The sequence below is a fragment of the Populus nigra genome, chromosome 17, assembly GCF_951802175.1.
Source record: "Populus nigra chromosome 17, ddPopNigr1.1, whole genome shotgun sequence".
Taxonomy (NCBI): domain Eukaryota; kingdom Viridiplantae; phylum Streptophyta; class Magnoliopsida; order Malpighiales; family Salicaceae; genus Populus; species Populus nigra.
The window spans coordinates 10,738,568-10,752,974 of NC_084868.1; the positions used below are offsets into that span (position 1 = coordinate 10,738,568).

The 14,407-nt window shown below is 30.2% G+C and overlaps 1 protein-coding gene and 1 long non-coding RNA gene across 2 annotated transcripts; one reads left to right on the forward strand and one right to left on the reverse strand.

The window, feature by feature from the left end:
- The first annotated feature begins 1,066 nt into the window (after positions 1-1,066).
- On the forward strand, positions 1,067-2,120 carry LOC133676682 (dehydration-responsive element-binding protein 2F-like). The gene has a single exon (XM_062098401.1). The coding sequence runs from the start codon at positions 1,111-1,113 to the stop codon at positions 1,966-1,968; it is 858 nt and encodes a 285-aa protein (XP_061954385.1). The 5' UTR covers positions 1,067-1,110; the 3' UTR covers positions 1,969-2,120.
- Positions 2,121-3,001: 881 nt separating this feature from the next.
- LOC133676619 (uncharacterized) lies at positions 3,002-4,064 on the reverse strand. Its single transcript, XR_009835636.1, has 2 exons — positions 3,501-4,064; positions 3,002-3,386 (listed from the first exon to the last, which is right to left on the reverse strand). It is a non-coding gene; the product is annotated as an uncharacterized LOC133676619 (long non-coding RNA).
- Positions 4,065-14,407: the final 10,343 nt, after the last annotated feature.

The following is a 14,407-nucleotide window of genomic DNA, read 5'->3' on the forward strand; positions in this document are numbered from 1 at the left end:
AAGGCAGTCAAGCTGTTCATGACAACATTCCAGTCATTATCACAGCGAAATTACTTGGCATAATCTTCATCAGCTTTGGTAAAAGAAAGGAAAAATCTCATCACTTTGATGAAAAACCTTTCACTTAAGCCGTGGAATTCAATACAAAATACCATTTTATGCTGTGAATTTGATTTATATTTTGTGCAATAATTTCTGTGACATGCTGGTGTTAAATGAGAATGCATAAAGAAATACTAGAGAAGTCACCCATTGTTTCTTGTAACTAGTTTGTTCAAACTTCGAAGTATAACTCCATTTTTCATCAATGGGCTTGTAATTTTTTTTTTCACGAGTCTGTTTAATCTGATGGATAAGCTCCAGCAACATTCCTGCTTGGTAGTATTTGATCCTGTAAATGAAGTTATTTTGTTTAGAAATATATTAAGATAATATTTTTAATATTTTAATATTTATTTTTAATACCAATATATTAAAATAATCTAAAATTAATTAAAAAATACGATATGATTGCAAAAATAAACCATGCTATATTGTGATTATAAGATGAGAATTTGAATATAGTAGTTTTTTATTTTTTTAAATTATTTTTTGATATTAGTATATTAAAACGATAAAAAACAAACTAAAAAAAATTAATTCTAAAAAAAATTATTTTTTGAAAACAAGATGCCACTACAAAAATAAAATTTGCTATATTGTGATTATAAGATGGGAATTTGGATATGTAGCATTACATTTTATCATTTTTGCTTATGTCAACTTCTTCCTTCCAAGTTCCTACTCTTTGCCAACTTAATTCCTTCGTGAACCCTCAATATGAGTATGGTAATCTCATCTTCCTTATGAGACATATTATAATTAAATGGTTTTCTATATTAAAAAAAAAACCACCATCAAAATAATTAAAAATTACTAAGATTTGAAATTATTAAACACTCACAAACGGTCACATGGGCATGAACTCTTCCTAAACGTGACAACATTTAAACCAAAGCTGTTCCCTCACACTACATATCCCGCGCCTTACCATCCATTTTCTGTACTCCCCAAGTCCCTACTGTCACTCACACTCCTCACTGGGCTTACTTTCACACCCCAAAAACTCTAATGGAAAATTGCAGAAGGTCTCCATTGAAGCCGTGGAAGAAAGGTCCAACAAGAGGCAAAGGCGGTCCTCAAAATGCCATGTGTGAGTACCGAGGGGTTCGTCAAAGAACATGGGGCAAATGGGTGGCAGAAATAAGAGAACCCAAGAAGAGAACCAGACTATGGTTGGGTTCTTTTGCCACTGCTGAAGAAGCTGCTATGGCCTATGATGAGGCTGCAAGAAGATTGTATGGACCGGATGCTTATCTTAATCTACCTCACCTTCAGTCTAACTTTAATCCTCTAAACAAATCACAGAAGCTCAAATGGATTCCTTCCAAGAACTTCATTTCCATGTTCCCTTCTTGTGGGCTGCTTAATATACATGCACAGCCTAGCGTTCATGTCATCCATCAGCGGCTCCAAGAACTCAAGAATAACAGGCCCCTTCATCAATCCTCTGTCGCTTCTAGTTCTTCCTCCTCTGAATCCAGAAATGAAGTGATGATTGTAAGTGACGAAAACGTAGCAAATCTCGCCGTAGCAGAGAAAGATGTGGAAATATCATCAGAGAAGATGCTGATAAGAAATCATGACGAGAAACCACAGATTGATCTGAACGAGTTCCTTCAGCAGCTGGGCATACTGAAAGAAGAGAAACAGCCAGACAGCAATGATGTCGAAGAATGTCTCACGGTGCCAGAATCTTCACAAAAATATGAAAACGAACTTGCAGCATTGGCAGACAAGAGTTTCAATTGGGATTCACTGATTGAAATGCATGGAATTACAGATCATCAAGCAGCAGAATTAAATAGTTTTCCAGTTTATGACGTCCAAGATGAGCCGGCTTTCCCAACTTCCATTTGGAACTTCTAGGAGGATAAAATGATTTAGGGAGAGTGCAAGCTAGCTTTGCTGCTTGCTTGTTTGGAACTAGAATGTCTGCTTTCACATAATAAGGCCATACTTAGATTGTTCTAGATCTACTGCCATTTGAATTGCTCTATGATAGTCGTTACTTCTGTTCATTGGCAACATAGATCAGACTAGAAAGCATTTGACCTTACCAGATAGATAGAGCGGAGGCGTTATAGGAGCAAGGGTTGGGTGGAAGGAAGTTCATATTGCAATATGATAGTAGGAACTTACTAGGTTTCTTCTTGACCCATGGCTGATGTGAACTTACCCATGTTTGTTGGGCTGATTTTGGCAACGCTAGATTTATTTGTGCTTCTGCAATTTGCTTGCTTTACGACATAGGAATTCACAAGGAAGCATATATGTTACAAGATAATTGATGGACAAAATAATCTTGACGTACGTTTTCCACACCCGCAGTTCTATGCTTTAGCAGACTTCACATTCCTTCCATAATTTGATCAGTGAGCCCTCTTATCATTTGTGTTCTCGTGCAGGATCAAACCTAAAAATGTCTATAATTTGATATCCTAGAGATGAAAACGAATGAGGTTAATATTCAGGATTTTATCTGGAAGTACGGATCAGACTGACACTGCCAAACAACGATTGAACTTTGAAGGTCTGGTAAAGCATAGAACTATGAGCAATGACAGAAAATTCGATGAATGAAAGAAGCAAATACAAAACATAGATACAAATGCTACTCATGCAGCACATCCCTTGCAAAATTATATGCAAATGCAGTCTTTTGCTTAAATTCCCCTCTGAGGGTTTAGATAATTCCTCGTTGATTACGGCAGTTGAGAAGCTATCCTTTTTGTCTTTCCTTTTCTCTTGCTTTAATGAGAAAGTTATAACCCCAACTACACAGTCAAAATCGCTTGCATTTACTTCAATTCCATGCCAATTACTTCCTGTGATGATAAGGCTTTTTCTAGCAAGTGTAGTTCAATTTATCGGGAAACCCATCACCTAAAAAGCGAAGGAATATAGACTAGATTTTGATAATCTATTTCAAAATTCTGGTAAAAAATACAAAGCATAATCGTTTCTGGTCAATTAGATGAATAAAAACAGGTAAAATCTTCTCCAATCAACTGTCAGATGGTGAGAATACTTTCCCAGTTACATCTTCCAGTAAACGATTTGATTATCTCTGACAGTTTAAAACAGCCCTCTTCACTAGCAACCTTTGCTTATCCATTGAGGTGCTCTGATGCACTTAGATACTCCCTGTGCTCCTCAAAATGCTCAATTAATCGCTTTAAGAACCCATCACTACTCACTGTCTCCGTGTCACATACAAGACAGCACTGTCTTCTTGCCCGTGTCACAGCCACATTCATTCGCCTGTGGTCACTCAAAAACCCCACCTGAAATGTTTTGAAAATGTTCCCAAGTTTCAACTGCTAAAATCTCTATAACTAATCTTCTTCATCTAAAATCTGAAAGGAATCAAAAAGATGAACTGCAGAGGCTTAAAGTACCTCTTTCTTTGAGTTCGATCGAACCATTGAAATAATGATGGCTTCCTTCTCTCGACCCTGGAAACCATCCACTGTTGGCAATGCCAAATCTAATCATCTGTATTTTCAAAATCAATTTCCGAGTAGCCATCTGGCTTTTCCAGTCCCGCAGTTCCAACTTCCATGTTCATCGAATGAACAAACTAATGGTTCTTATAACAGGGATAATCAAAGGGAGATGTCAACCTGTACTAGTTTCTGCTATTTATTTAAGATTTTTCACTAAAATTGATGTAGATCAAAATAAAATAGAAAAATAGCTCACCTCTAAATCCGTGAAAACACCGACATGGACCAAGTTCATAGTTACAAACTCCTTGACCACTACAGTTATTTTTGCAGCTCCTGCCCCCTTTTGTCTGCAAACAAAACAGCTGACAACAACACCTGCCAGACTGAAACTGGATTTGACATCAACTTAAGCTGTCTAAGAACTAAGAAAGAGCATGTCAAGATCTAAATCTAGCCTCATGAGTCGATCGAATTTCACCAAGCTCTTCCACCTAGATAGAATAAGCATTTCCCTCGACTGCAAATATCGAAAGAATTTCAATAATGTCACTTACATTTGGCATTTGGTTTTGGTCAGTGTTACGTGACAAATAAAAAGATAAATTAAAGAGATATAAATAAATTTATCTAAGAAATAATTTTGAAATAAATTTTTATATTTTTAAAACATAAAACTAAAAAAATATATATGTTAATTTGTCTTCGTTATCTTCTTCTCCGAGACACTACTTAATTCAAATTAATAATTATCGTTACTCATAGTATTATTACCTCAACAACAGTGACTTCCTTAGTAGCTGAATCACAGACAGAAAGCCATCGCCCAATCTCAGCCTTCCATGGAGCATTCCGATGAATTAACCACTACCCCATGCAAGTCAACTGGGAAACCTAGGCTCTAAATCTAGAACCGGTTTTAAATTTTCCAAGACATGGTGATGATTCCTTTCATCCACTGTTCCATTAATCGGGACACTAGAATTCCGAACATTGAAGCAATCTAAAAAAGGCAGCACAGGAAACAAGAACAGAGGAGCTGCCGAAACTAGTGCCACTACAGACACAATTGTTGCTATCAAAGACCATGAACATTTCCATTTCTGAATAGAAATCATTATCCCTTCTTACTCCTCTCCCACAACAAACACAATACTACACCTGCAAATCAATCAATTTAAAATCATAAACACACAAGATAAATGACGCTGCATTTATAGAAGATAAAAACTTGGTTTCTCGAGCACTAAAATCATAAACTTAAACACTGTAGAAGAATTGATAAAATATTTGATATTTTATTTATAAAAAAATAAGTTGGATGTTAAAACAACATCATAAAAGTTTAAATAAATCTTAAAACCGACTTAAACAAGAAACTTAAAGCTAAGAGGACAGGTAAAGTATCACTCATGACTTCATGGAGTCCAATAAAAAAAAGAAGATATAAATAGAAAATAAATAGAGTGTTACTACTTATTTTTTTTAGCATCATAAAATTATTTGCTAAGTTAAGTAGAAAATAAATAATTAAAATAGAAAAAACTACAATTTTTAGATCTAATTTTGAGAAATTTAACTATACAATAACCAATTAAGTTAGTTCTTGTAGGAACTTGGACCGTAAAATCATCCGATCAAATTTGAATATAATTCAATAGCCTAATCTTAGGCTATCATTGTTTTCATCAAGCTTCATGTATTTAGGCTTCTTAATAGCTTATTTTCAAGATTGGTCTTATCTTTCTCGTACATAAACATATTTGCAAGAAGTTGCATGTTACAAAATTCCACAATCAAAATCATCTGGAGTAAAATCAAATAAAATAAAACAGTAAGGTGAAGAAAACGACACTGAATTTGAAGGTTAAACCCATAAAATGCATGCACAAACTCACAATAGAGGCAATCTCAAGCGAAAACTGAATAAATTCATCAAAAGGAAAAAAAAGAAATCTATAATTAATGAGAGAGAATGAATCATCATCGTTATAAATAAGGTAGTGAGTTCAGGGATTTGAGGAGCGGACAAAGTTTACCAGATACATTAAGGAAGGTTCCAAAAAATCAAATAAATAATTTAATTCCGCAGTTTCTTATTTTTATTGGTGTTCAACATATAGGTAAATATTGATCATCAATTTTCTTAAATCCATACGTAATTGATAACCAATTTACATATAAACCACCAACTCCCTGGCAAAATAATTGATTTTACTAACATTAATTAGGAGTAATATAAATCAAACAATAATAGACCCCTAATGTTCTGATTTTTCTTTAACCACAAACTAACATTTTGACGAATACCTTGTTTCATCAACTAATTTGTTATAATAAGTCGAAATCAGAAGTCATGACTCAGTTGACATTTTGCAGTCTCCATCTGCAACAAGACAATTCGAGTTTTATTTATAAATTGGAAAGAAAATATTGGTGGTAGAGAAAAGACATCGATCCATATAGGACATGGGATTGATAACTTTGGTACTAAACATTTATCAGGATCAAGTGATAGATTGTGTCTGGCTCTTTGCATTTGCAAGCTAGCTTGCAATCCAAGGCATATATATACTGTCGGCACATCAGATAGGTCTTCACACAAGAAAAGTTGATTGATGAAAATAAGAAGAAAAGTATCTTCACAAGAGAACGAGTCTGAAGACTTCATTGTCTCCTTCTCAGAAGAAAACTAACATCCTTGTACGTACCTGCTTCTTTACTGAAAAAAACAAAACAAGGAATGGATCTAGCCTAATACATCTCGTGAATTACTAATATTTTCTTTCCATGGATAGGATCAAGAGTTTTTTTTAATGTGAAAAATGAATATGCAGGTGTGTTTCAATGTATTTTTGACACCGAGAAAAACTATTTATTACAAGTTGAAAAAATGATTCATGTATTTAATTAAATAAATTATAAATTATATACGTAAATAAATGCAAAATAAATAACTCTTGTGAAGATGAGTCTCAAGGTATTCCCTCTTTATATATATGTGAAATTAAAGGGCATGAGATTGATTAATGTGGTTAAACCTCCTATGAGTTTTAACATCGTTCTTGTTAAGATACTTGGAGTGTTTAAATATTTAAACTACTAGAAAAATGATAAATAGTAATGGAAACATGAACAAAAAAACATTTCATCAATAATTTCTTATGAAAATAGTGATGGAATATTTTACGTTGGTAATTGCATATGAAAATTATGATGGAATGGAAAAAAATATCATGTTTGTAATTTAACATGTCAGCAATGTCGACAGAATTACCAATAAAAATTTCATTAACAAATTTAAATGAATTAACCCCCCCTTCCCTCTCTTGATTTTATTTCTTGTGAACTTTCGCTACATCAGATAAGCAAACCTGTTTTTTTTTTAACCCATTTATGTTTTATTGAAATTCTTTTGTAGTACTTGTAATTGACTTGTATATTTAAGTGTTTTAATTACAACTTTGTTTCCTAGATAATTTTATTGTATTAATGCATGATTCGTATTTTAGGGTTTGTTTGAGATTTAGGAGAAATTGGTTTTATTTTTCATTTGATAAAATTGAGTTTGCTTTTGCAACTTAGATGTGTTATAATTGAAAAAATGATGAGTAATTTAATTTGTACCAATTCTATTTTTTTAATTTTATTGTTAAGTTGGAAATTTAGAAAAAATTGGTTTTTATGAAATTAATAATAATTAAAATGTATTAATTTAGGTTGAATAAGTTTGAATTGAATAAATAATAGGTAATTAGTTGAATATAGATTATTTTTTTATTAATTGTATAATTTAGTTCACATTTTGACCGGAAGTGAAATTTGTGTGGAATTGATAATCAGTTATTGAATTATAAATTTAATTTACTCTCTAATATAACACACATCTTCAAGTAAAAACTTGTTAAAATTAAAATTTTTACAAACTCACAATTATTTTGTGCTTATCTTTATTTATTAGAATAAGAGTAATGAAATTTTAACTCATGACTACTTGTTCAAGGCTCGAAACCATTCTAGAAAATCATTTTAATTTAAAATTTTAAATTGTTGATAAAGCTTTAAAAATAATTTTATATTACTCTCTATCATAATTAATATTTATTTTTATAAAAAAAATTAATAGGTCAATGATTATTTATTATAATATATATACTGCTTCGTACACCTTTTTTTTTTTTTTTTGTTATGGGTAAGAAATCAAATGGATTTGCATATCAAAATTAGTTAAGAAAACACAAGAACACCCGTGTTCAACTTAAACCTTCCGGAACTAGTTTTCATAAAAATTTGTTGGTTGGGATTTAGATATGACTCGTTTTTTTTTAAAAAAAAATCTAATTAAAAGTCTCTTTGGATTGATTGTGATGAGAACCCAAAAAAAAAATAAATCAAAGTGACTTAATAGCAATGTTTATGTGTCGAATAATTATTTATTTTTTAGTTCTAGCAATTTAATTTATTATTCCTAACTAAGGTGGTTTACGGTTAGTATCTAGTAAGTTAAGGCAACCTTTTATAGATTTGAGAATTTTCAGATATTAAAATAAATATTTTTTTAAAAAAAATACAATAATATTTTAAAGAGATAGACTCTAAAAATATATATACTAACAATATTAAAAATAAAGAGATTATGAACTTCAAGTTTGAGAGGATTTATAGGATATTTATAGCTTATAAATCTTTTTTTTGTTAGAAATGATGAGTTAAAGAATCATTTTATCCTTGTGATATTTTGAGTTGTATTCCATTAAAATATAATACGTATTATATTAATATAAAATATTAAAAAATTCACAATAAAGTCCCTAAAAAAATAAAAAAAATATGTGTGAAGTCCTAAATTTTTTTAAAAAAATATAAAAGTTAGGCTTAGAGACGCATGCCAAAGTTCATCATGATCAGCAAGATGTTAGGCATGCACCTGAAAAATAATACCTGAACCCAGTAATAGATGCTCTCCGTACCCTAATTAATTTTAAAAAAAATTAATTGGGTTTAAGAACAATGACTGACCCAACTAATTTAGGTAATAATCTGGGCTTGTTTTATTTGATGGGATTTTTCAAACCTGATAAATTTGAATTTATCGTTTTAGTATTTAGATCTCGGAAGAAAAAAACAAAAAAAAAACCCGATTAGTTGGCTAACAATTAAAAAGAGCATGGAGGCGCTAGCCTAACTAAAATCGGTCATCAATTGCTTTAAAGTCATCCATCTTCATACCTGCTTCAAAGTACAGTTTTTCTCTAAAAAAATAAATGAAATTGTAAATTGAATTTAAGACACCACCCAATCGGAGATGTCGTGGGGTTTGGTCGTCCAATCATGGCTTTAATATTGTGACGTACCAATCACACGTGCCATTTAGTCAGCAGAAGGTCAAACTATAATTTGGACCACATGCATTCTTGGCATGAAATTAGAAACAATAATCCATGCATTTATGCTTGCCTGAAACGCCGGTGGGAGTAGTTGAGATTAATTGAAGAATCGGTTGAAAGTTGAAACCTCCCGATCAAGCAATGCCGATCTGCTAGGTTAGGTTAAAACAGTTGGGCAACCCAGATGACTTTGCAGATAATTTCGTGTGTTCAATCGAAAAATCAAGTTGAATTCATCAAATTTATAGCCTGGATTACCAACTTTGCAGATAATTCAAATCTTTTAGATGTCCTAATTTCTTGGGAAGCGCTACGGCACAAATCAAATAAAAAAATAATTGAATATGAAAAATTATTTAGGTGACGAGGAATTAATTTTTATTATTATTAAACTCAACCTAACAAGTTAATTTTGAATTCTTTCACAATTTTTCACCTGGTTCAGATTTAAAATTAAATTGAATAAGAGTTTTTTCAACGTGACCCGTTTGACTTGACGACTACAAAAGCAACTTGGATACCCAGTAAAAAAATATGGTTTAACTGTAAAATAAATTCAAGATGACATCTTGTTTTTAAATATTGACACGACGATATATTAGTTCAACCTAGATTTCATGGCTTAACCTTCCAAAACCACAACCTGGATCATGGACTCCATGGGTTTAACAATTTTTTTTAAAAAAAAAACATTACATTTAACTGTTGATGTGATAATAAAAATAGACTCTAGCAAAATTGAGCATCAACCAAATGTCAAGATATTTATTTAAGATTACAGTAACCTCGTAGAAGTCAAACCAAAATAAATTATAAAGATTAATTTAAAATCAACTAAATATTGAATGATGAAATTAAAAAAAAACCAAGAAATCATTCAATCAAAAAAATAAGAAGATGGATTTTCTCTTTTATAAAAAAAAACTATTTGACATTGTTACTAAACCTCACCCTACTAAGTCAACCTTGAAACCCTTATACTTGGCTCCTTGCCTAACTTGGATTCAAAATTAATATACATGAGAGTTGCTCTTACATGGCTCAATCGACTTAGCGGGTCGAAAGACAAATCAAATGAGTGTTAAAAAATAATTTAACTTTAAATTTTAATATGACGTCTTTTTTTTTAATATTGAGACACGAGTTTCATTGTTTTATCTCTAAAGTCGCAACTCGAATTATAAACTCCATTAGATTTAAAAATTTTATTTTTTAAACTATTTTTTATTTAATAATATAAAAACAAAAATAAAAAATAAATTATCACAACCTATTCAACATCAATAAAATGATCTTTTTAGATGTCTAGAGGGAATTCTAAAATATGACGAATGTAACCTCACATTCTTATTTTCTTTTTCAAAATAAAAAAGAAATTAGGTGGGAAATAGTTTAGGTGAAATTGACGATAAAAAAAACAAATGTTTTTAGGTGAAATTGAAATAAAAAAAAAAGGCAAAAAATATTCTATCAAAGGAAGATAGAATTTCAAAAAAGAAAAAGAAAAGAAAAGAAAAGAAAAGAAAAGGGGCCACCTCCTTTAATATTTACATGAAGTGAAGGAGGTGGGAAACCACAACTTTCTTAGTTCAACCACAATTAATAATTAGGTAATAGGGAGTAGATTCCCTCCTACCTGGACTGCTGCTCTTGACAATGACCGTTGCGTTTAATAATCCATCGCCCAATAATAAGTGCATTCCCCCTACCTATTGCCCAGTGATATCGGACAAGTTCTCAGTTCTGCTCATGATTGCCAGTGGAAGTAACTGGTATTTTAGAAAACCTTACCAGAAACTCAAACGTGTAAAAATCAACAAATTAATCTAATATATAACATGAGGTTTTCCTCAAATACACACACACACACAAATACCAGTATACAAATTCAAGATAACATTTTTGCTAATTCCTTGACGCTAATGTTTAAGTTTAACATTGGACCCAAGTGTCGTCACATTTTATAAAATGAAACTAGTAAAAAAATTCAAACATTGCTGTCCTGTTTTTTAATAAAATAATTAATCATGAATTTAAAATATGATATATATATATATATTATTAAACGATATATTTTAAAAATATAGATGAAACTAAGTATTGGATGATACTTTTTATCAAATATTAAGACAACGACATATTAGATCGTCATGAGTTAATAAGTCAAATTTACGATGCGGCTTATGAAATTGTGATAACTCTATAAAAAGTAAATTAAAATAAATCATAAAAGTTAATTCCTAACCAACCTTATATCAAGGAAAAATATTGAAAATATTAAATTAAAAAAAAGAAAAAAATTGCATGAGTCAACCCGGGTTAATATGCAAATCTGTATCCCAAGTTATTTCCAATCAACCTAATGTTAAAAGATGAAATCTAAAAAAAATAATAAAAAAACCCATGTAAACCTAAACTAACTTATTAAACTTGTCACATGAGTTATGAGATTGAGATAACTTAATAAGAAACAAATAAAAAAATTTACAAATCTTTAATTCCGACATATTTAATATTAAAAGTTGAAATCAAGAAAGAAAAAAATAAATCCAAAAGACTAATATAATTTCACAAAAAGCAAATTGAAAAAAATATATTACGAAACTCAATTCTAAAACAGCCTAGTGTTGAAAGATGAAATTGAAAGAAAAAAATAAAAAAATCAAGTTGTTAAAGGGTAAAATTAAAAATAAATCAATTAAAAGGGACAAAAAATAAATGAACCAAGTAATCCTAAATCAACCTATCAAACCGCCACCTGGGCCAGTCTGATCGGGATAACCCCATGAAAAGCAAATTAAAAAAAATATTCAATTAAAAAAGACCCATAAAATGAATAGAGTCAACCTGCTAAACCCACAACTTGGATCATAAGATTGAGATAACCTTATAGAAAGCAAATAAAAAATATTTTTGAAGCCTAATTTCCGATCAATCCAATGTTGAAGGATGAAATTGAAAAAATAATCAATTAGCAAAAGCAGTAAAAAAAATGACTTAAGTGCACTTGGGTTAGCCTATTAAATCCACGACATGGGTTATAAGATCATGATAGATTCATAAAAAAAAACAAATAAAAAAAATTATGAAGCTCTACTTCCAACAAATCTAATATTGAAGGTTGAAATCGAGAAAAAAAAATAATTCCATGAAACTAGTATATAACCCAACGAAAAAGAAATAAAAAAATTACGAAGTACAATTTTCAAAGCAATTTAATATTGTAGGATGAAATTGAATAAAAACTAACTAAATAAAAAAGAAGAAGAAGATTAGGTTGATGAAGGGTTAAATTAAGAAAAAAACTAGGCAAAAAAAGAAGAGATTGTTCTAATTAATTGTTTTTTTAGTGTGACTACAATAATTTAGCCATATATTTTAATGTTTTGTTAATAAAACCGGTATATAACCCAACAGAAAAGAAATAAAAAAATATGAAATATAATTTCTAAAACAATTTAATATTAAAGGATGAAATTGATTTTAAAAAAGACTAAATAAAAAGAAGAAGAAGATTAGGTTGTTTGAAAGGTTAAATTGAAACAAAAAATATAAAAAACTATTCTAATAAATAGTATTTTGTAAGTATGACTATAATGATTTAGTCATATCTTTTAGGTAGCGTTTAGTTACTGTCTTGAGACAAAAGTGATAGAGACAGAGGAGACACGGCATAAGACAGAATTATGTTCGGTAGTGAAATACAAGACAAAGTGACTGACTTTGTATCTTGTTTGATTTTTGGTGAATAAGATAAAATAAAATATAAAAAAATATACTTTACCCTTAATATGTATTATTGCTAGAATTACATATTTAAAAGAATAATCAGATTGCTTTTTTTTTTTTCACTTTAGTTTATACCGAGTGTTGAAATTAATAATATTATAAAAACCCTAGTTATAAATTCAGGAATGACTTGATAGGTTGACCCAAGACTTGAATTGGTTAAAGTTTAAGAAAAATAAAGAAATGATTAACTCGAAATGACTTAATCAAAAACCCAGGTCAACCCGGGATAAAATATGGGTAAAAAACCTGTTGAGTTTTTTTATTTTTTTTTGTTAAAACAAGGTTGTTGTGATTATTATTTTTTTAAAAAAACTGGCTGGCTGGGTTGACTCTCTCAAACTATGACCAGGTACTTGCCTCTAGTCGACTCTTGAATCGAATTTTAAAACTATAATAATAATTATTTTTATCTGTTCATTGACTCAGTCAACCAATGTTGATTTTTTTGACTTGTGACTTAGGCCTTACTCCAGTTGACATCTTGAGTCAGGTTTTAAAACTATGATAATAATAAATTTTATCTTTACATTGACCTGAGTCTACCCGGGTTGACCTTTCTAATTCGTGCTCCAGACCTTACCCCGAGTTGACTCCAGAATTAAGTTTTAAAACTATGATAATAACAATTTCTTTTTATTTTGACCCAGGTTGACCCTCCTAACACGTACTCAGACCTTACTTTGGATCAACACCTGATCGGTTTTAAAACTATCATAATAACTATTTTTGTTTTTAAGTTGATCTGAGTCAACAATCAACTTCATTCGTGGCTAGTGTTTTGCCTTAAGTTAATTCCCGAATCGAATTTTAAAACTAAGATAATAACCATTTTTATTCTTAAGCTGAGTCGAGTCAACTCGAGCCTCGACTAATGACCTGGTCTTTGCTCTGGATTGATTTTCGGATTGAGTTTTAAAACTATAATAATAATTATTTTTTTATTTCATATCTTAGTTGAACAATTTTATAATTAAAATTTTTTTATAATGATATTTTATAACTAAAAAATAAAAAATATTGTTTATTGAAGATTTCTCCTCTCCATACCTCATATTTTTTAAGAATATAAACTCACTCTAAGATTATTTTTTGTTTATTTTTCTTTAACCAATTATATTTTTATTTTTATTTTCTTTACTATTTTATGTAATAGGACAGTAAGCAACTGCTGTCTTAGTGTTTTGTTAATTAAAGTTAATTAATGTGTCTTGGAGGCACTTTTACCAAGTTGCAAACATGAGCACTGACCTCTGATCACAAGCTTCATTTCCGCGCACCACGCCTAGAATTGCTGGACGTCATTTTGCGTGCTCATAAAAATTTACGTGTCGTTGTTATTCAGCATGATTACGTCCTTGTCGAGTCATCATAGGCTTAGGATGATCTCCCAGAAATGCTAAAGACACCTTTCTTTAATTAAATGTTTTCACTTTATTTTGAGAGGTTTTAAATTTAAATATCTCTTCTACAGTAATTAAAAAAAATCTTCCAATGAAAAGAATCAAAGCTAATAAAACGATTATGTCAAAACAAATGATAAAAACAATTCCTTAAAATAACAACTCGAATAATCACTAAAAAAATTTAAAGTTAATTTTTTAAATTTGTAATTCAAATTATAAAATTAAATAAATAAATTTATTAAAAAATAAAAATAAAAAATAAAACTAAACCTTAAAA